This window comes from Dermochelys coriacea, chromosome 15 (genome assembly GCF_009764565.3).
Source record: "Dermochelys coriacea isolate rDerCor1 chromosome 15, rDerCor1.pri.v4, whole genome shotgun sequence".
NCBI lineage: Eukaryota > Metazoa > Chordata > Testudines > Dermochelyidae > Dermochelys > Dermochelys coriacea.
In genome coordinates this window covers 14,031,054-14,054,710 of record NC_050082.1, presented here as the reverse complement: position 1 = coordinate 14,054,710, position 23,657 = coordinate 14,031,054, and the positions used below count along the sequence as shown (strand labels likewise).

General features: G+C 41.5%; 1 protein-coding gene across 4 annotated transcripts in view; it reads left to right on the top strand.

The window, feature by feature from the left end:
* Positions 1-7,700: 7,700 nt before the first annotated feature.
* LOC119843599 (clathrin heavy chain 2) overlaps positions 7,701-23,657 on the top strand; it is a 58,765-nt gene continuing 42,808 nt past the window's right edge. Inside the window, exon 1 of one of the 4 annotated variants that reach the window (XM_038373153.2) lies at positions 7,701-8,175. In XM_038373153.2, the coding sequence (XP_038229081.1) occupies positions 8,134-8,175 (42 nt within the window). In that variant the 5' untranslated portion in view covers positions 7,701-8,133. The remainder of the gene's footprint in view (positions 8,176-23,657) is intronic. The other 3 variants (XM_038373151.2, XM_038373150.2, XM_038373152.2) reach the window with 3 other exon arrangements.

Sequence of the window (23,657 nt, the reverse complement as noted above, 5' to 3'; positions counted from 1 at the left end):
AACCCAAACCACCAAAACAGAAAATAAGCCTTCTGCCGGGTGGTATCTGACTCAGATGATGAAAATGAACATGCGTCAGTCTGCACTGCTTTGGATCGTTATCGAGCAGAACTCATCACCAGAATGGACGCATGTCCTCTGGGATGGTGTTTGAAGCATGAAGGGACATATGAATCTTTAATGCATTTGGCACATAAATATCTTGTGACGCTGGCTACAAAAATGCCATGTAAACGCCTGTTCTCACTTTCAGGTGACGTAAACAAGAAGCAGACAGCATTATTTCCTGCAAATGTAAACAAACTTGTTTGAGTGATTGGCTTAACAAGAAGTATGACTGAGTGGACTTGTAGGCTCTAAAGTTTTACATTTTTATTTTTGAATGTAGGTTTTTTTTAACAAAATTCTACATTTGTAAATTCACCTTTCATGATAAAGAGATTGCGGTATAGTACTTGTATTAAGTGAACTGATAAATACTATTTCTTTTGTTTTATACAGGGCAAATATATGTAATAAAAAATAAATTTAAACTGAGCACTGTACCCTTTGTATTCTGTGTTGTAATTTGATATCAATGTATTTGAAAATGTAGAAAACATCCAAAAATATTTAAATAAATGGTATTCTATTATTAACACTGCAATTAATTGCAAGTAATTTTTTTAATCGCTTGGCAGCCCTAAAAATCTTTTGAAACAAATCATTCTCAGATCCATCTTCCATGAGGGAGAGTGGAAATAAGCCTGAAACCCTGGCCATGTAGCCACCTACCTGGATGTCTTGAGTGGGAGAGTTGGAAAAGTAAGGGTAAGCTAGCTCAGGCAACAGCCCAACCACATCCTTAAAGGTGATCTACAAACCAAAAATTAAGACTGAGGTAAGTACAGATTTCTGTACAGCTCCATTCACCAGGCTTTGGAGGGTGTTCATCAAATAAATGTTTTAACTAGCCCTTTAAAAATGTTTTCCCCTTTCTGAAATTAGCATTGCACATCCTCGCTTGCTAAAGCCCTGCCTATTCTGAAACATCCCAAATAACGCAATAAGACTTCTTGCATGTCTGATGTCATAGAACGATACCTGCTGTGATTTCTTCAAAAAGCAGGAATTGCCAAAAACTCTTTTAGAAGGGAAAAATATTTTTAAAGAGACTTCTGTAGCAAATTGCCTCAATATCTTGGTTAAGCTGTGTCTGCACTAAATATTTTTTTTCCTTTTTGTGCTACTTCTATCAGCAATGTTAATACGGAAAGCACTCGTATCGATGGGGTACAGACATTTTAATCACGGTCATCTATATGTGCTCAAAGCAGCTCTAGATGCACAGTAGCTAAACCACTTATGCTTTGTCCATTGTATCTCTATCACTGGTGTGAGAATCAGTGGGGCATTGTTTTAAAGAGTGTATAGGCCAGGCCAGTGTGGGGATGTTTGTCACACATCTGTGCTTAACTCGATTTTATTCTTGCTTGGCAGTTTGGCTTGAAACTTCCTCAAAATCAAAACTCAGTAACAGTTTCCTAGCTGCTGAGCCTCCTTGAGAATAATCTATGTGAGAGATACTAGTCCTGAGAATCCCAGCTTGGAGCTAAGCTATAGAAAAGAGATTCCGTACTATAGCTAGACCATGTGTTTCATTAAGATGCGTGATATGGAGGAGGTATAGTGAGAAGTGACACTGAATGCTATTCCACAAATGATGTTGGAGAAAGGGAAAAGAAATGTGGACTCCTCTTAGGGTGAGGTCTTGTTTCTTCCCATTGGTTTGGAGGGTTCCATCCTGTTTGGAGACATGGCAAAATGTAGAAGACACCCAGGCTCTTTTAACCATCACAATTTTCTATGCGTCTTAGAATGGAAGATGTACTTGTGACCTTCCACGGTGCAATCCAGAACAGTGAGGTGCTGTCGCCACCTGCCTTGAAACGTGGGGTGCCTTACGATGTCTTGCTGTTTGCAGCTCTCCCTTGAATTGCTCACAAACAGCCTGCTGGCATGTAATTCATTCCCTGAGTGTCTGTGTGCAGCCACAGCCTGGGTCCAGAACCTCTGATTCCAACATCCTGTCAGCAAATACCAGCCACACCCAGGCTTCCACAAGCCAAAGTCCTAATATATATTATTTCAAAATCACCTATTTATCTATGGTAGAAAACAGCGACTCCTTCGATGCATACTTCCCCTTTTTTTTTCCTGAGCTGTATTTAGCTTTTTGCTGTCTCTTCACCTAATCTGTTGTAACTGTAGCTAGCATTCTGTCATTCTAGATCTAGGAGATTAGCTAGAGCTGCATGCTTGAGATATATTAGCTACTTCATATTTTTTTCATTAGTTATATGTTCAAATGGCAGGTTTAACATCTATCCTTCTGAGGGATGGGTTGCCACAGCAAATACTCTGGAGGAATCTAGATTCTAAAAGGATTGACGTAGGGAGCAGCCATGACCCATCTGTTGTGATTTTGAGCACAGATGTTTACTCCCATGCATGTCCTTCACTCTGTTTTTCATCACTGTTCAGTCGACCTCTGTTTTATAAGGTCAGGACACAGAAGCTGCAATTTCAGCAGCCTAATACACAGCCATGCAAGTAATTCAGGATGTGTGCTGCAAGCCCTCGAGAATGTAAGTAGTTTAGTGTCTAGTGACAAATGACCAAACTATAGTGCAAATATTACAGAGGGCCTGCATGGCAGTGCATTGTACAAAGCAGGATGAAGATGTGTTCATTAAGTGGTAACGCTTCTGGGAGAAAAGTCAGGGATATTGCTTGCAAGTCATGAGTGAATTACATACCATCATGGAGCCAGCTCTGTGGGGGAGGCTTACATAGCTGCTGCCTGCATTGTGACCAGCTCTAGAGATATTACTATTTGCTTAGACTTTAAATGCCCTCCAAGTTTGTCAAATATGACAGGGATAGTTATGAACGTTTTTGAGCTGGAGCTTTGCCTGACTGAGTAAGGACTGCACCTAAAAAAATGTAATGGTATCACTTCATAAAGTGAGCTGTACCAATATTATGCTTGGAATTAAACGTAAAAAAAGAAAGTCAGCACACTATTATATATTTGTTTGTAATTTATTTATTTATTTAAACGTGTGTGTGTGTGTGTGTGTGTGTGTGTGTGTGTGTGACACAGAGAGGGAGAGAATGCATGTTTGCTTTTATTCTATCAGAGTATCTTTAATTTCCAAATTGTTTTTAGAGCATTAAACTAACAGTTAGTTGTCAGGATTGTGCACAATGCTTTCTAGAAACCTCAGAAGAGAGCCTCACAGGCTCCTGAAATGCCTTACAGGTCTCCAGAGCCATGGCTTGAGTATTACTGCCTTCAAGGGTAAGACAAAATTATAGCACTCCATAATAGTAACAAATAATAGCAAAGGTGGAGAGAAGTAGAAGCAAGGGAGAAAAATAAGTTTCCAGTGGAGGTTTGCAATTATTTGGAGAGCCAATAAGGGAAAAAATAGGCAAGAAGTTTCTGGACAGAGAAGAAAGTTCTTGAACCAGTAGTAATGAGTTTCTGGAGAAGGAGAGAGAAGAGTAGGGTGACCAGATATCCCGATTTTATAGGGACAGTCCCGATTTTGGGATCTTTTTCTTATATAGGTACCTGTTACCCCTCACCCCTGTCCCGATTTTTCACACTTTTCCTCTGGACACCCTAGAGAAGAGGCAAGTGCTAGACAAGTGGAAGAAAAGGGGAGGGCTCCCAAGTCTCCAGGACAGAGGCTGGAAATAAGTCTTTTCAGAGAGGGAGGTGATTTTAAGAACAAGCAAGGCAATTTTGAACTGGATCCTGAAATGAATGGTGGACCTCTTTAAGTGGGACTGGGTGTCAAGTTTCTTGCATGTGTTAGAACAGGAACTTTGGAACTATTATAGTGTTATTGATCCTTGATGTATCATAACGTGACTACCATGAAGCACTGGCACACTTTATTTTCCTGAGATTTTGACATTTCTGTTCTGTCCAGTAGAAGGCACTGGCAATCATACACACTACCCAGGACATTTATGAGTGCCATATTTGTCATCAAACTAGCAAAGGAGACTAGAGATCTGCAGATTAAACAGTTTCTAGTTACAAAGCGACCCTGAAGTGTTGTGGTGAAGTGAGGACTCAAGAAGGAGCACTTTAAAGGGGCATATGAATCTTCTGAAGAGAGACTTAGATGGCTGATTTTTTGGGAAGGAGGGTGAGGTATTTTTTAGTGCTATTAGTTTCTCCATTTAAATAAAAGCTTTTCCAAGGAATAAATGTGGTTCTTCTAAGGGCTATGAAAGATTGGCACCCTACAGGCCAAAGAGCAAGTAGCATTCAGAGGAGAGCAGATGCCCCAAATTAGAGGGGGAAGCAGTTTGGTGAATGATAGGCAAGACCACCCCATTGCATTGTAGTAAATGGAAAGTCTCCCATAAACTTCAATAGACTTTGGATCATGCCAATAATGCTTTTCTCCTAAAGGATCCCAAATTACATACAAACAAGTATCACTGTCCCCATCTCTGAAATGCCACCATTTCTGGAGTGGAAGGGCACTCGGCAGACCACCAACACAACAGCATAATGCACGGGGACTGGGAGGACAGGAAATTCTAGCCAGAGACACCAGGGTAAATCCTTATCCTTATAAAAAATAGCATAGGATCTATAATGTCCACACAGAGCAGACCAGACCTCAGTTCTCAAAGTCTCATCTGAAATGCCCATATACAGTAAGTTGTGTGGAACTTGATGTATCTACCTGAGAAAAGTCCAGGAAGTTGAAAAATTTAGAAAAAAAATCACAAAAAGTCAAGGTTATTTTTTTGTTAAAATTTCAGAAACTTTCAAACAGTTCTACCTGGAAGGAAGAAGAGCTGGGTCAATTCTGTCAAGAATCAAACCCCTGTAACTAGAGTGTCTATGTATTTAAAAAAATCAGATGCTTAGACTATTAAGTATCCCCAACAAAGCAGCAGCCCAGTAGGAAGGGTAATAGACTTACAGAGAGATGTGCAACAGAGCACACATGAAGAAAGATGTTTTTTCTCTTGACTATTAAACACTGAGCACGATGTTTTAGGTGGTGTCCGTTTAACAAGAAAAAGAATGCAATGCTGGATTCGGGAGGACTTGGCTAATTGGTAGTATCCATCGGTATTGGGCATTAGGTAATTGCTGGATTTGGGAACCTGGATTGGAGAGCAGAAAGAGACTAAAAGAGCCCACTTATTTTAAGAGTCTTTGTCATTAAAAATGTAAATATTTGCTTATTTGTAATCTTTGCTAATAAAGTTATTTCTGCCTGTAAAGCTTGAGATTCTGTATCCTTCCAATACTTTGAGCTTCCTCAAATTTTTGAGCCCCTAATTTACATTCCCTGTATCAGTCCTCAGGAGTCATAGCACCATAATCAGCGTTGGGTATAGTATGCAGTTTTAAAAGTAGACTCTAGAAGAAGTTACATTAATGCATATTTTGGACTTGTTTTCATTTTGGAGAGTATTTATAAAGCTCCCAAAGACAAATTTGATCAAGTTTGTCTTTGTTATTAGTTTCTTTAAAATGTAATATTTAAAATGAGTCAAGTCCCTACTCTATTTGTAAAATGGCTGATGTTGCAAGCCTATGATTCCAACCCTGAAGATTTCAAATATTGTTCTCTATAAATGATAAATCATAGGCCCCTTGATTCCATTCAGCTTGACTGTGCAATCAGGGAGTCCAAAAGAAATTAAACTTGCTGATCATGCAGCAGCCATGACTGTGCCACTTTAGTGAACTAAAGAATTCCTATTAAAAAATAATTTTTTACCAGAGCTGGCTAGCTTCAAATTTAGGGGACAGGAGTGGGCACCCTCCAAAATTGCCAAGTACGGAACAGAGGTGGGAGCAGCAGCCCTTAGATTTTGGCAATCGCCATCAACAGTTTGAATGCGCGGGAGGTGGTCAGACAGATACAACTAGAAATATGTGATTCATGTGAATCAATAGACATGTCCTGCATGTGGATTTGTCTACACGCAGTTTTTGGACCTATTTAACTGTATCAGTTTAGAACCCTTAAGCCAGGGGTGGTCAACCTGTGGTTCCGGAGCCACATGCGGCTCTTCAGAAGTTAATATGCGGCTCCTTGTATAGGCACCGACTCCGGGGCTGGAGCTACAGACACCAACTTTCCAGTGTACCGGGGGGTGCTCACTGGTCAACCCCTGGCTCTGCCACAGGCCCTGCCCCCCCACTCCATTCCTTCCTGCCCCCTCCCTTGAGCCTGCCATGCCCTCCCTCCTCCCCAGCTTCCTGCATGCCACGAAACAGCTGATTGGGAGGTGCAAGGAGGGAGGGGGAGGTGCTGATTGGCAGGGCTGCCCTGCCCGGTGCAAGGAGGCAGGGCAGGAGGCGCTGGGAGTGGGAAGGGGGGAAGCTAATGGGGGGCTGCTGCCATATTACTGTGGTTCTTTGGCAATGTACATTGGTAAATGCTGGCTCCTTCTCAGGCTCAGGTTGATCACCCCTCCCTTAAGCGATCAGCTTTCATCCCAAAGCATAATAATTGATTATTGCAGTTGAGCACGAATACTACAGCGATCAATGTTATTATTCACCTCATTACCAGCTGATGATAATCCACCAACTGAGGGAGAGAGGGAAAGAGAAAGGAAATGCTTATGCACCCAGTGCTTAACATAAATAATAATTGGTCATAAAGCTATTGAGCCACATTTTTAATGCAGCATCATTATTTGACATAGCATGCTACCAATGTAATTACCCTGCCCTAAGATAGGTTGGGGGCACCAGGGATTCCAACTATGACTCGACCTCTACTTTTAATAGCCAAAGCCACTACTAGCTGAGCGAAATAATCCAGCTCTGTTAGCTAACGCTGTACCAAGCTCATGAAACATTGTCTGTGGCCTAGCCACCACAAAAAGGGAACAACGTGCCATACTGAATGGGATACACCCAGTTTTTGGCATGATTTTCACAGACACTAAGTGCTATTAGCGCTCATTGACTTCAATCAGAGTTGGGGTCAGTATCTTTGAAAAACAAGCTGTTTGCTTGAAATCTGAAAAAAATAGGGGCTGGTGGAAATCAGCAGATTGCTGGCAGGGATTTTTGTTTTGGCGTTTGTACTGCACAGGATGTACATATTATGAGAAAGATTTATGGGGTAGCAGTGGGAATTCTGCTTGTGAACAATTTTATCACCCACTCTGTAGAATTTGATCGGGATGGAGGCGTGTTTTGCCAACCCCAAGCTTTTCCTTTCTTTTTGGCAGTGGGGGTGTGTGTGAAATTAACCGCCTTCGTACAAAATCACAAGGGAAACCCTCTTGTTGCTACTGACGGATCAGCTGTGACAATAAGGGAGATTTAAAGAGAAAGGGGCCAGTAAGATTTTAAAGGTCTCCATGAAATACACAGGGATGGGGTGGGACAGGGAGAGGTTCAGCTTCTGAAAACTGCCTTACAATAAAGGCTAATGCAACCTGTGCCCTACCATAGAGGTAACCAATATTAATGGCAAAGAAGGGAGCCTCTCTGCCCCCAAAACGAGGGAGCTTTGGCAGCTCTTCTGGAGTGACAGCTCTGCCCTGGGCAGCATCCCTGAGGCTGGTTCCACGGTAGGGATCCTGGACCAGCTAGGTGGAGGATGGGGTGCGGGGTGGGGGTGTCAAGTCACGTGACACCTTGTGGCAGGACAGGACCCAGGCGCTTGCGGAAGGATACCTAAGGGTTCTCAAGTGACTCTGCCTCTCTTCTGGGTCGTGCATCTCTTTAGGGGACAAAGCCCCTCCACAGTCCCGTTTTGAACGCGGTGATGCCTTCTCCCCCCTCCAGTGGGAATGGGAGATGGAGTGACAAAGGTGGCGGAGGTGTGAGGGTAGCGAAGGGACTATTTTTTTGGAGACCCCGGCAGCCTGAGGGGCGGAGTGATCCCGAACGGGGTGCGTGGGCCCGAGGTCTGAGTCAGAAAAGGAGCTGAGGGGGCTGGCGACGGGATCCTTGAGCGCCGCTCTGCGCTTGCGCCACCTCTTCCTTGCGTGTGGGGTGCAGCAGCGCCTGCCCCTCTGCCTGCCGCGGCCGGGTCCTGCGCCTCTGCCCTGGGCGCCCTGCACGGGCTGCGCGCAGCCATGGCCCAGATCCTGCCCATTCGCTTCCAGGAGCACTTCCAGGTGAGCGGCGGGGCCTGCCGGGCTTGGGCGGGGAGCGCCCGAGCTTCCTCTGCCCGGCGCCGGGGGTGGGGGCTGCGGGCTGCGGGCCGGAGAGGTGGGGCGGCGGCCGCGGCTGGTCTGGGAGGTCAGGGCTGTGGGGAGGCTGTCTGGAGGAGAAAATCAGCTGGGGGGGGGAATGGGGAGCAGAGACACCCCCCCGTGCAGGGGCCAGTGTGTGTGTGCGGGGGGAGGAAATGGGGACTGGAGACCTTCCCTGGTGGAGGGGCCAGTGTAGGACGGGGGGGAAATGGGGAGCAGCGACACCCTTTTCTACCCCCTCACCCCCGGTGGAGGGCCCAGTGTACCGGGGGGGGAGGGAATGGGCAGAAGCGACCTCCTCTCCCCCCCCCCCTCCGTGGAGGAGCCAGTAGCTGTTGGGGGTGGGGGGGGGCTGGCCTCTCTGCAATTCCCTCAGGCTCCCCCTCTGCGGGAGGGACCATGTGGATGATGCACCCAGAATGCGCCTGCCGCTTGGCTCGGCTTTCCCACGTCGTTGCCCAAATATCCCCGCTTGAGACCAGTGCAGGGGAGGGCTTGGGTTGAAGCTGGTTTATGGGGAGTGGGAGTCAAGCCCGCTTCAGGTGCGGGCTCTGGGACTGGCCCCCTCATTCATTCCCCCCCCCCCTTTTTTGTTACCGCCTGTGCTATTTGTGCAGAGTCACTCGCTGCTTGAGTGACTCTCTTTTTAGGGCTGAAGGGGGAGGTCTCCGAGCTGCTTGTCGGCTTTACTCCAGCAGTGGAGAGTGTGAGGAACGGGGATTGGCATATTTGTCTCTGGAGCTGTGGGCAAGAGCTTTAGGTTAGGTGGGCTCCCTAATTTTACCCCTCTGTTTCATAAATGACCATCACTCTCCAGATTGCAGGGATTCCTGGGGGATCTTGCAGCCTGTGCTGCAAATTGGGAGGGATTTTGTAAGGTAAGGAGCAAAAAATAAAATCTGGATTTGGAAGCTTCTCACCTTCCTACAAAGTAACATTGAAACCCTCCCTAAAAATGATTTGTAGCTATATTCTTTTTCCTGCATAAGGAATAATGGCAGCATTGGAAAATATCCATGAATATAACAGGGCAAACATGCTTGAATGATGGGACTAAGCTACAGCAGTGATGTATAGATTAACATTTTTCTATGAATTTGTGATTGGGGAGGATGGTGTTTGTAAACTAAAAGTGAGGGGGAAATAGCTGCTTCTGAACAGGCAGTTCAAGGCAGGAATTCACTAAATGAATGAGAGAACAGGAAATGGACTTGGCAAGTGCTCTTGTCTTTGCACTTCGTTTAATTAGCATCCATTTCAAAATGTCAGTTGTCTGTCACAGTGCAGGTTTATTTACTGTAAATGTTCTCTACAGCATCTTTAACTTTTACATGACCCTCCCCTGTCTACTTGTGTTTAAACTTGTATTTTATGTTTTCCCCCTACTGAGCTCTAGAAACTCTTATTTACTGTTAATATTGTAAAAAGAAAAGGAGGACTTGTGGCACCTTAGAGACTAACAAATTTATTAGAGCATAAGCTTTCGTGAGCTACAGCTCACTTCATCGGATGCATGTAGCTCACAAAAGCTTATGCTCTAATAAATTTGTTAGTCTCTAAGGTGCCACAAGTACTCCTTTTCTTTTTGCGAATACAGACTAACACGGCTGCTACTCTGAAACCTGTTAATACTGTTTTCTTTTGAGATTGTTTGCTGTTTAAAACAGGAAGGATGGGTCAGTAACTGACTGACTTCCTTTAGACTCTTATCCCTTTTTCTTTCTTGCTTAACATTAAGGGAGCAAACCCTTTCCATCCCAACCAGCTCCTCATGGTTTGTGTTCATGAACACTTGAACGTAATACTGAGGCAGGAAGTGCGAATGGGCTGGTATGGACAAATTATGATTAAACAACTTTCCCTAAATTAGGGACACACAAGTGTGCCTCTATATGTAGCTTCTTGTCTGCTGTTACTTAACTATTTGAGCAAGCTAAACTAGAAGGTGCTCCTGAATGGCTTACTTTTTTAGTTGAGGAGGAAAGTCTTTAAAATTTGTGTGCAAGCACATTTACCTCAAATTACCTCTCCTTCCTGAATGACTCTGGCTCCCTTTCTGTTATTGCCAGCCCTTTTTAGATAACCAATCATTGCTGTGGGGACAGGATTGAGTGAGAACAATATTAAACTGTTTCTGAATAATCAGCTATTTAAACTTTGAAGTACATTGTAGATGTAACTCCCTATATGCTTTATAAAGGGGATGGGGTTGTTGGAGACATTAATTTGAAAGTCAGAGCTTACTGAATAGCTTTTTAAATATTTAAAGTAAAATTGGCTATTGATAAAAGGGGCAATTTCATTGGAGAAAATGAAACTTCTGCTCTATTTTAACTTCACTCAGAACTGGATTAAAATTCTTTTTTGTCAGGTTTGATCCTGAACTTACATAAATTTACAAATTCTGGCAAAAGAAGTGAGCTAGCTAGTCAATTCACTAACTGTCCCCCCCCATACCAAAACGAAATGCGTGAAAGACTTGTGTCAGTGGATATTATGATATGGTGTAAAATAGTATTTTTATAGCTGCTTGAATTTTTTTAAATGTATAGTACTAAACTTTCTTCCAGTCTACCATAAAAAAAAAATCTGTAATTATACATTTTACTTTGCATTATTGCTAGATGTTTGACTTCTTACCCTTGGCCATTTAAATGATTAATAAAAAACAGGAGTACTTGTGGCACCTTAGAAACTAATACATTTATTTGAGCATAAGCTTTTGTGGGCTACAGTCCACTTCATCGGATATAGCTGTAGCCCATGAAAACTTGTGCTCAAATAAATTTTAGTCTCTAAGGTGCCACAAGTACTCCTGTTTTTTTGCAGATACAGACTAACACGGCTGCTACTCTGAAACATTAAATGATGTAACACTTCAGGTGTGAGTAATTCTAAAAGATGCCTAAACCATACTTAATGTTAGCAAAACGTAGCTTTAACTTTCCTCAATGCATTTCTAGTATGGGGTTAGTCTATATAACTGTAATCCTGGTTAAAGAAAACATTCTTCTTGAACAGTGATGAAATATAGGTGGAAAGATTTCAAAGTTTCTCTAGAGATGCATATTACCAGCTGTACGAGATGGTGTAAACTAGCTAATCAAAGTTAATGAAAACATTGTAAAGGGAATTGTACACAGCTAAAAATGGATAAATAGGAAAAATGAAGGAAATGGGCCAAGTCAAAAATAGTTCAGTAATGTCTTCTGCTTGGGGGGGGGGGGGAGACTGACCAGAAGACCTAGTAGGCTTTTGAACATATGCAGCCTCAGATTCAAGTGACTATGATATGGAAGTCCTTTCAACATACCACCATGGCTACATCAAACAGTATCTTGCAAATCCTCTTCCTTCAAGAATCGGTTGGGGGAGGCTTCTTAAATCCCTCAAAATAACATGTTCCAACCTCATTTGTGATCTGCCTCCTGAACTGCTTTCTTCAACCTTGGGTCTATAAAAACATATCTACCACCTTCTGCACATTAGACGTGATCTCACCATTGTGGTTCTTATTCTCAACTGGTGTAAAATGGTGATTTGTTGATTATCAAAATAACTTAGTAGTTCAATTTGATCACAAATCAGTTTTCTCTAACTCTTGACACTGAGAACTGTTTAATTTCCTCTCCTGAGCTGTTAAATTGCCACGTTTCTGCTCCATGTAAGTTGTCATCACTAGTGTATTGAACACTTGTATCTTAGTTGTCACATAGCTATCCTACTGCCCAAACAGGCCTCTGAAGATGCTGAAATGCCATTGATACAATAATCTGCTGTGACATATTTGGTTGACAGCAGGAGGTTCTGTATCCCATTACCCAGATGCATCATATACATATAATACACCTAAAGCAATCTAATAGAGGATTCTAGTGATCATTCAGACTATGGTTAATATTATTCAACACCCTACGTTGGTCTAAAACACCATGTAAATGCTGGGCAAACACAATGTGAAAAATATCTATAGTTCACAAGTGTGGCTCCCACAATGTAGTATAAACTGACACGATCTCATGAGGGAGTGAATGCAATGAAAATCAATGTTTAGTGAATTAATGGTATGATCAGTGCTGTAAAAAACAAAACACAAGCTCTGTTTCAAGGAGTTAACTGTCTGAACAAATTAACTGATCATCCTGTAAACTTGTTTTGGATGTAAAGCCATTTTAGTGGATAGTGAAAACTGGCAAAGGTTGTCACATAACAAATCGCTGCAGCACTTCAGAGTTTGCTCTCCATGATCATCTGGTGTAGCTCTCTGGTACTCTGCAGCAGAATACTATGCTCTGTTCTGGCATCATTATCACATGTCAAGTTGTTTGGCACACAACTGTTCTTAACCAGGTGCATTGTAACTGGGATGATTCAACCCACACCAGTACATTATTCCTTGTGTTAAGCAACATCACTCCTCCACACATCTGTTTTGAGGCTGTTGCAGCCAGAATGGTTGAGAAGATCAGGCCCCAAGCCTACCACTATACACAGACCTCTTTGATCACCCAAGAGCACTCTTGTCATGAGGCACCAGTCATGGGCACACTTGCCCTACCCAGCTTACTCTGCACCATAGATGTGTCATGAAGAATGGTTTGCAGCTTGTGTCAGACCTCTTATAGCTGACCCAACCATGTGTGTAGCCATCTTTGATTTGCCCTGCTACTCACGGACACTTCAGTTTTGAAGGGGACAGGGTCAATGTGCAGCAAGCCTTCATGCTTGAGGCCAGTGAGAGGATCCTACATGCAAGTGTGGTCAAAGATGTATGATCTCACATCACTAACTACCCTCTGAGCAGATTTGATGGTGGTCTGAGAGCTCTGTATTTAGGTGCTGATGCTGCCACAAATTGGCTTGGCAAGCTCAGTGTCTGGTAAGGAAGGAGTGGATAGTAGCTTAACTTAAACTAAGATCTGTTAACCTATTGGCTAGTAACAAATCTCTTTCTACAAGAGAACTGAACCTAATCTTTATATGTGAGCTGCTTTGGACTCTTATGCTGGAGGATCTTGACACATACCATTATAAGATTCTGAAGTTCTCATTATAAAACAATAGTACACCAATATGCCTGCACACTTTTCTGAACAAGTAGACTGAAAATTACAATTGTCTGACCAGAGTCTCTCTCTGCAGGAATTACTGTCAGTTGTGCAACAGGCCTGTGACTCAAGATGAACAGTAGTGGTACTAGACTGAGCAAGGCTTTCATGAATCTACTGTAGCTAAATATTTGACCTCTGAGGAAAGTATTCATAGAATATTTGCAAATTGTACATCTGTTTTTTGGAAACATGACAACTTGACTAAATGTTACTGTATCATAAATGTAGTTCTGACTTTCATACTTCTGATCTTAAGCACTTTGGGCTGTCCAAGAAGTCGCGATTGCTCTGAGTGAATTGTTCTGTAGTGGATAGAAAAGTGTGTGAAGCATAACAAACAGAACACCTCTTTCTACTTAACAGGTAAACGGAGTCAGTTTTCTGACAGCAGCATTGGGTTTTGATTTCAGTTCAATCTCCTCTCCTATGCAATTGTCACTTAACACTAAGCAATAACAAATGTACAGAGATTTGATGCCTAGTCAGAAATCAAGAGGCAGCATTCTTATCTATTTTGGTGGTGGTTCATAGGGCTGTTGCCATAAGCTGTCAGAGCACAGCATGATGGAGTCTGACAGTTCTGCATAACATCCTTTTTGAGGCAAGAGGGTGGGTATGGACTTAAGCATCTATTGTAATTAGTCTCATGTTGTATGCAAACAGTACTAAAAACGTATGCTTCCATAGAACTGCTACACACGGTATTTGGTGGGAGCTAGCTCTAATATCCAAATATTTAAGGGTTTTAGAATCTTGAATCACCATGATATGTTATGCCTATAGAGGAGGTACTTTACCATATTCAAAACTTCTTGGACCAGTCTTGCCAGAACTCCATTGTTTATATACTTGCCTATTTCCTCCCCTCCCACTAAATCCATAGAGTGCAGCCTGACAAACTAAACTGGTCACTTTTTATACCCCTTCACCATATCTAAAGGCTATAATTGAAATGCTTGTAGGCTCTTAGTTTAGAATCACCACTGCACCCCACTGTTTTCTAACCCTTCACTCCAGTAGCCCATCTGGCAATAACCCAATAAAAACTTTAAGGCTGTAGATATTCAGATTTAGCTGATTACTGGTAGTTTCTGGGGGCAAGTATTAGTCCTACCATTAATTTAGATTTAAACATCCTCTGGGGAAATAAACTGTCCTGATTAGGATCAGCCAACAGAATAGGAAGTAGTATGAAGTGCAGAAAAATTACTGGACACCAACTGCTTTGGTTCTTTGACATACAATAGCTTTACAATGGAATGGAATGGAATTAAATTAACAAAAATGGATTTGTCAGTGATATGGGCTGAAAGCGCTATTAAAAAAACCTTTACGAAAGAGCGCACACATACTGTGCCTTCACTCAACTCTAACAACCTGCCCCTCTCACATTAAAGTATAGTGCAAAAGGTGTGGAAGTAGAACTGGGATTGGGAATGACCCGCAAGAGTCTTCTAAACAGTTCATGGCACATACCTAGACCTTAGAGTAACCCATAAGTTCTCAGATTTTCCTTTTGGGACTGAACAGTTGCATTTTGTCTCTAGGTGACAGACAAATCCAGGGGTGGGTGAACTCTTTTAGCCTGAGGGCCACATCAGATTTCAGAAATTGTATGGAGGGCCGGTTAGGGAAGTCTGTGCCCGTGCCCCCTATCCGGCCCCCTTGCTTCTCACCCCCGATGGCCCTCCCCCCACTCCCTGACTGCCCCCAGAATCTGACTACCCTACCACATCCCTAACCACCACCCCAAACTCCCCTTTCCCTCTATCCAACCCCCTCTACTCTGTTCCCATTCAGCACAGGTGGCTGGCAGCGCTATAGCCACACTACCCAGAACGTTGCCTAGCTGCCCAGAGCATTGCGCTGGTGTAGTGTAGTAAATAGCTCTCCGTAACTGCTACCAGTAGCACATTCCTACATGGAGCAGTTTAATACACTACACCAGCAGCATTGTGCCCTGAGGCTGCAGGGGAGGGGGAACAGCAGGGGAGGGGCCAGGGGCTAGCCTCCCAGGCCAGGAGCTCAGGGACCAGGCAGGAGGGTGGTCCGTGGGCCTTAGTTTGCCCACCTCTAGACTAATCCAATCTACATATGGTGCTATTGTGTCGTTGGTCTCAACTTTGCCAATAAGGGACCTCAATCCACATTATCAAACCCAATGACTATTAAAAGTAAAGTTTGGCAGAGCACATAGTGACCTAGGACTGAAATAACGGGTGTTCTGCAAGTCAGATGCAATATTAACTAGTTATTGGGTAAACTTTATAAATCTTTTTGACACCGTGCTGAGATTATTTAAACAGATAAGGATGGAAAAAGCATAGTCAAGCACTGCAGTGTAACCTTGTAGCTTTTAGGAACTAATTCTTATTTTTTTGTCTACAGTGAAGGTAGTTCATACTGGCTAGTTTAGCTCAAATATTTTACATACATCAAATTAAGCAAGAATAGATACAGATCTAGTCTAAAATGGAATTTTTTCCCTGTTGCTACACTTCATAGCTAAATGTTATGCAAGACATTTATTTCTATCTTGCTGTGTCATGAAGTTAGGTTGACAAATATTTTTGATGTGATTTGCTACTAAACTGTGTGCATCCTGCCTGGCATAATAGAGGGGAAGTAATATTGAATAAAGGTACTTGGATCATACAAAAACAACTTCCAGGGCTGGCACTGTAAGAAGCAGGAAGAAGCTGAATTTAATTTAGCAGGTGAGTTCATCAAACCTGACACTTCTCACTACACAAAATAAACTACATAACTTCTCAAGTTATTCACAGTATACAATGAAACTCTAGGCATTCACCTGTAGCTGTATCACATTCTAAGACCGAATAGCTATCTGCAGGAACTTAGTGCAGGGTATAGACTGAATCGAGAACTTGGAAACACCAGGTAACTTGGTTCACAATTGGCAAAATGGACTATTAAGAACCTAGTCTAGGGTCTAGATTACTTTATAGCATTTATGAAGTCTGCCACGTGGTGCTCTTTGTTGCCTTTTAGCCATGTCAGTTCTGTGGTTAAAAAATGCATGGTGCCTTAGGTAGTAGCATATAGATGGCATGTGACTTGTACCATATTTTGTAAATGGGATTGTCATTACAGGAGGACATGTTAGAGGCAGTTTAGCAGCTGGAGCAGTGCAAATAGCTTTTTTCCCCTGAAAGTGAACTTTGTAACTTAGATGCACAAACTGCCACTATTTGACTGTTATATATTGATGTACTTTTTTACAAAATAGGAAGCTGTGTTCCTTGCGTGTAGCAGCTAAACTTGTTCTGATGGTCATTACCTCACTGACTTCACATTAAACTGAAAATGCTATGATCAGCTTTAGAGGTATACTGTAAAAGATATTCTGTATCTATGCTAGGGATGGAAGGTCCAGAGCTCTAGAATGTAACTGACTCAAACATGGGCTGATCTCCAGGCTTGCTGCATGTTGACTGTATATCCCTCCTTAAGCTGCTGAATTTTGCTTTTCTAAAAGAAAACTATGGAGAAGAATCCTAGTGTTATCTAGAATAGTAATTCCGTCCTGCAAAAAACATGCTCTCTTATCAGAAGAACAAGTCTAATCTAATGACTTCAGTATGTCTGAAATGTACATCTGAGTTTTTACCACAAACAAAGATTTGCTAGTAGATCAAAATGATATTTAGAATTAGATTTGGGTGTCCCATGGAAGAACTGTGTTCTGCTGAATAAAGCTTATCCTTGCTTCTTGCAACATTATGGGTCAAGTGGGATGTTTTGCCACAAGTGAAGTAAAGTAGTGAACTTGGTACCATCAGGTAGAAGTTCCTGCATCAATTTATAACAAATATTGCATTTCAGTAGACTGCTCATCTTACAGAAGAGGTTTAGGATTGAATATATAGTGGGTTGGAGCCAGTAGCAGAATGATGTAGGCTGGCTTGTATTGGATCTGTTGGCACTAGATAAAGGCTGCTCAAATATTCACAAACCTATTTTAAAAAAAAAAAAGCCTCAAGTTAAGAGTTTTCCCCCAACTTGAATAGATGTGGAAGTCTTCTAATTTCAGAATTGAGAGGATTATACCAATCATAACTTTAGCATATTTGTCTTTAGAGGTCATTGTCGTCACTCCAAAAACCTTCATGTGGAAGTTTCACTGCTAGTTTTCTACCAAAATACTCCGTAAAAGGATAAGTGCAACTTCAGGAAATAGCACACAAGTGTAACTCTTTGTGGAGAGTTGACAGGTTCTTCAGTGTAGCATAATTCTGTATTCAAACTAGCAATTAGTAATGCTGATGTGTCCACTTTCTTTTCAGAGGTGCATGCTCCAAAACAAGTGGTATTGATGCTTTAACACATCCAAACATAATCTGTTTATTCAGTGGGCCTTGGTGCTCACTGAGGGCTAATCCTAATTTTAAAATAGGATATGTTAGGACTGCTGTCAAGACTTCCTATTCATAACAATGTATTAAAGTTCTAATATTGTATCTCAAATCTCTGGCCATTCCCATTTGGGTCAATTATGTGGAATTGCAGACTTGATTTGCTGATGCTTGCTCCTGGGCTACAATGAGACCAATGTATTTCACCATCTCTCAAGAGCCAAATGAGCCTACTGTGCTATCTTGCTGCTTATTTAATGTAGTAATGTTTAATCCATACTTTATCTTGACACTCCAGATTTACTTCAGATAGCAGGTAAAAGTGAACTGCAAAGGCTAAACTCTTCTGTACAAATCCAAAAAAATTGCTTATTAAAGACAACGGTACAGTATTCACCACTGAAGGCACTTGCTGCCGCCATCACCACAAGATTTTAGAAAACTTAACTGCAAATTTTGAGCTTATTCTGACAAAGGAGCTGACAAATACTATAAACAAAAGGGTTAAATGGCTTTTATGTGGGGACAGTTCAGCAATTTAACAATACTGGTATACCAGTGTTATTCCAGTACAATTTTTGAATGTAGTTCAAACCCAAACCCTTTTACTGAAATAAGGGTCTCTACAGAGATTATCACAATTATATTGTCTTAAATTCACACCTTTTTAGGTTAGACCCTGAGAATAGAAATGTAGAACAGAATGGTAGTTTTGCTATCTCTCTGAACTGTAGGTTCTTGCTGGCTTATCAGGCTCTGAAGGAGGCAACATTAAAATGCTAGTGTTATAAATATAACTATTTATACTCTGCATATTGCATACAAATTTTAACTGTTCAGTTGGCCTTGCAGACAGCACATAGGGTCAGTTATGACAGGTAGCTTTTGGTGAGTTACTTTAAGATGGCTGTTCTTCCCATGGGAGAACAATGATAAAATGAGTTGGTCGTGGGTGCATGGGAAGCTAGTAAAGAGTCCTAACAGAACATTGTCTCTGCTCTAAGATTTTTGGAGTTCTACTGTAACTAAGAGCCAATACAGAGTTATGACCACCTCAGGAATGGAGGTTTAACGCTGAACAAAACGTTCTGGCTGTTCTTTCAAAAGTTTACAACTGAAAATTGACATAGTAATATTTCTAAACTTTATTAGACAGAAGAAGAATGCTGTTTTTAACCATTTTAATTGAAATGAAACAAGTGCAAAGTTTCCTTACCTTGTCCAATTTTTTAAGCTTTCCCTTTTTTTAGTAGTTTAACACAGTATTGTGCTTTTTTTGTCTCTGCTGTCTGATTGCATATTTCCAGTTCCAAATGAAGGGTGTGGTTGACCAGTCAGTTTGAGGTTCTGCTGTGGTACTGCAGATGTTGGAAAGATCTAGCTGCCCCATTAGCCTAACATACCATACTGGATGGAGTAAAAGGCTGTAGAAGTACCAAGGTCCTACTCTAGAAAAAGCTTTGAAAGCTGTCTAGCATACCTAAAGAAACAGCTTTCCACTCTACCTTGGATAATGGAAGAATACTTCTACAGTTCTTCCTCTGACTGGGTCGGGGACATGAGGATTATGTTCCTAAATGTAATTCTTGGCAAAGAATGGTTTAGACTCCCATATATTATCTTGCTTCGGCTGCCAAGGAAGGGCATTCAAATAAGAACCTTGAAACAGTTCTGGCTCAGACAACTATGCATTTATGTTGTGCTTGAAATGATAGACAGATCATCAGGGTCACTACAAGGCTCTTTAGCATTAAGAAGGTTTTCCAAAGTTTTGATTTGCTGGGGATTTTAACTTTCTTGATCAATATCAGGGGAGGGTGAAACAAACTTCAGAAAACTGTTTCTAGAGTTGGGTGCAGAGTAACTTGACTTTCTAGCTCAATTCTTCAGGTCACCAACTAAACTGCTTTATAGAATGGGAAAGCTGAGTTGGACAGTACCAAGCAACCTAATAGCAGAGAGTGAGCACCAGTTAATCTGACCATGAAACTTGACACCTACACATGGAACAGGGGAGAACATGCCTCTGAGTATTGCTTTTCATTTGAAACTGGGGATGGGGGGGGGGGGGGGGGAATTTGTATGGCAGAAAGCCGACTTGAAAAATTGAGCAAACTATACTAATAAGTGACTGAAGCTATATAAATGACATCATTGAAGTCTAATCAGGGAGGAGGGTGACATGCTAAAGGAAAGAGTAATAAGTCAGGAGGGACTCATTTAGAGTGTAAGTGGGGTGAATAGAAGTGGGGGGGGGGAAATCAAATGCTAATTGAATAGACTTTCTCTCAACAAGATTTTTGATGAGCCTAAAATGAAAACTGGTCTGCTAAAATATCCTAGGTAAAGGAGGGATAGATCTAGTAGTAGTTCAGTTATCTCCTACTGTAAAGAGGATGCAGGACCCAAGAGGTGTTTGTTTTATTGCTAGGCAGTCAGTATATATTGTAAAGAGTAGATAAGGGCCTCCCAGCCTCTTTTGAGAAGAGTAAAATTATATTTCTAAATTCTAAAACCTCAATTGGATTCCTAAGGACTAAAATATTATCAATAACTTGGACTTCATGTTGAAAATTAAGGAAGATGTACCATAATGACTCAGCACTGCAGGTTCCATGGGAGTCTGCAGGATAATGTAATCATATCTAGAGGATAAAATCTTATTGAAAGAGGTGGGGAAGGGGCTAATTGAACTTCCAACACTGACACACCAGCAAGTGAGCTTTGAGAAGTTTATGTGGCTTAAGGAGGGCTATTGGGGAGCAAGTGAGGTACAGGGGTATGCAGTGTGGGAAGGAATACATAATTGGTGGTATGATTACTGAGTAACAGTAGTATAAATCAGCATTTAGAGTGCTGCATTTTGCCAACACCATGGAAATGGTTCTTTACTGACTCAGGTACATACAACATATGTAAGCTTGCATAATTCTAGATCTAAAAATTACTCTTGAAGGTTATATTGTTATGGAAGGCGTCTCATGAATATGCTGAAAGTGGCAGGGGGAGGAGGGCAGCAGTGTGTAAATCCATTGTGAAGAATGGTGTTGAAGTGAACAGTAACTTCACAAGATACAAAGCAAATATAGAGGATGGGAAGAAGGGGAATATAGGGGAACATGAAGTTCAGTGCTGGTTTACTGCTACAGTGAATATTTATAGAAATTGTAACAAATGAAGTCCAAGCAAAACAGCTACTCCACCCCCTCCCTTCTTTTTAAAGCTGGCACCTGACTTGGCCTGAACCCTTCTGGTATGGCTAAATATGGAGGGTTGAGGTAAAATGTCAAAGAGAATATACACTATTACTTCCCAATAAGCAAATGTGTTTTAGAGATTCTGTGTGTACAAATAGTCAGTCAGTTTCATAATCTATATGATCCCTAAATTACAAATTAGGAAAGTGCTTAACTGGATATTATGTAGAATGACCAATGATTCCTTCTGTCCCACTCCCTATACCCAATTCAGCATGTGACTAGGAGCAGAACTCCTGAGTCCTAATCCCTGCCCTTGTGGCCTTGGGCAAGCTGTGTAACTTCACTTCTTATTAAATGGTGATAATACTTCACAAGGCTATTGTAAGAAGTGGTGATTGAAGCACTTGGAGTGTAAAGTATTCTGTGCAATGCAAATATAGCATTAACTATTTGAATTTTATTAACCTCTACTAGAGGTAGTAAATGGCCTTAGCATATTACACTGGGGGCCAATTGCCATTTACAATCTTGTACTTGGCAAAGTGTGCTGACTGCATACACAATTAGAACTCTTATCAAAACTCATAATTCAGAATCCTGAAATCTGACTCCAATGCATGCATAAAATTTATGCTAACTACTTTTTTACAGCTCTTAATTTCCAAAACTCCATAGTGAAGAGGCTCTCAGTGCTTAAACTCTGCATGAACACCTTTTTGGAATGAATGACCCATGATGCATATGTTAGTTTGTTACCTGGACATATTTAGATATTGTGCTTTCATGTACAGAATGTGGGGGTGGGGCCCTCCCTTAAATTGCTGCTAGTGCCATTCTGTCTCAGTGACTTCCCAGATGTCTTTACACCTGTTCGCTTTCTGCTTTACAGCTTCAGTCTTTTGAAGCAAATATGGGTCTATCAGGACTAGCCCAGAATTACAGCAGTGCTCTTCAGCATTCCATTAGTAACAATTTTAATAGGGAGTACAGAAGTGATCCCTGAGACATCTTTAGAGATCACAGCTAAAAGGACTGGACCAACAACAAATGTAATGTTACCAATTACATACCTAATGTATGGCTTAGTGAGTGTCTAATCAACCAGATCTAAACCTATTTAATAGTGTGTACATGATGTGAACAATGACCTGTTCATTGCCTTGGTGACTTTAGTCTCTCCTTTAAAAGCACTACGGAATGGATTGGAATAATGTCAGTTGTGGTATCCATGATCCTTTGGCTTCAGGGCAGTTTTTATTTACTTCTAGTACAATCAGAATGGGGTGTTAGTGTCAATCTCATTCAGTCAGAAAGGGAATCTTATTAGTTTAATTGAAGCTTTTAAGAGATTAGCAATAAGATTCAAAAACTCCATAAGCAAAGCTACTAGGACAAAATGAGACTTGCAGTTTGCTGCATTTGGGCTCTGTATCTGAATGAGTATTCCCATGCTAATTAAAATTAGCACTTGCTTAAGGCTACCTCTCCCCAAAAGATGGTCTCTGAAGTAGAAAACAGTAGAAGGAATCAAATTATAAACTAAACCTAAAGGGCTAAAATCTGATGTCTAAGTTCATAGTAACTTGAGTCATTAGAAGGAGAATCATAAAAGGAGTATTAAATATAGTATCAAAATGGCTCCTTTTTACCATGACTGATTGAACCTTAATTATAGGTACTTTCTGCTGTGCTAGAACAACCACTGAAATTGGAATTTCTTTAACCAAGCCATCACTAGTTCTTGGCTCCCAGCCTCTAGGTTCAACTTCTTAAGCAGATAGGTTAACCTATCTAGAGATGTGCTTTACTTGAGCAATAGGAGACTAAATAGCATGGAGATGAATTTGTATGTAGTAATCGAGTAACTGACCAGAATGACTGCAGTTATTGCTTTTCTGGATTTGGTTCATCCCTCCCCCCCGTCCCCAAAGAAGAGGGTTTTTTTTATGGATATTCTCAAACTGAACCAGAGCTGGGCATAACTGAATTTCAGTGACACAAGCAGTTGTCACCTCTGTTTGGCAACTTCACTTCAGAGCCTGACTGTAGGCTTTTTAGTGCTAATACTTGCCTAAAAATTAATGAGGGGGCTGGAGGGTGGGGAGGGAGGGAGTGAGCAGCTGTTCCTTCAGATTTGGACTGGGATTTTCCTCAAGTGCATGTGCCTTGCCTTAAACACACAGCCCATTGATTGACACTCACTCAATCTTGCCCAGATACAGTGCAGTTCCAAGTACATTATTCAGTCTTGGTTGGAATAGAAGTGCAGAAGCTTCTGATTCCCTTAGATTATTCAGTAATGGAGATCATTCAAATTTCCCCCCTAATTTCAGTTGAAACTTCCCTTTGGCTTAATCCTGTTGAACTACCTTGTATCTTTACCATTCTAAATTTCCACTTTGAATATTCAGTAATTCTATTCTGTCCTTCACTTATTTATAAGTCTCTCTCCAATTCCTAATTTGTTGCTCTTCTCAGCACCTTCATATTTGTCATTCTGGTAACAAGGAGCCTAGTACCAAAAATAGTATTCCAGAAAGACTCTAAAACTATATGATATAGCTTTCTGCTAGTAGGCGCTTTAGTCTCCATACTAATGTTACTTCCTAGATACTTGCCAGTCCCCAAAATCTAGTCCAGGATGGATCTTCTATACACAAGATTATTGCACTACTAGCTCTGTTATCAAGCTGCTAGTAGAAGCTCTCCATTAAATA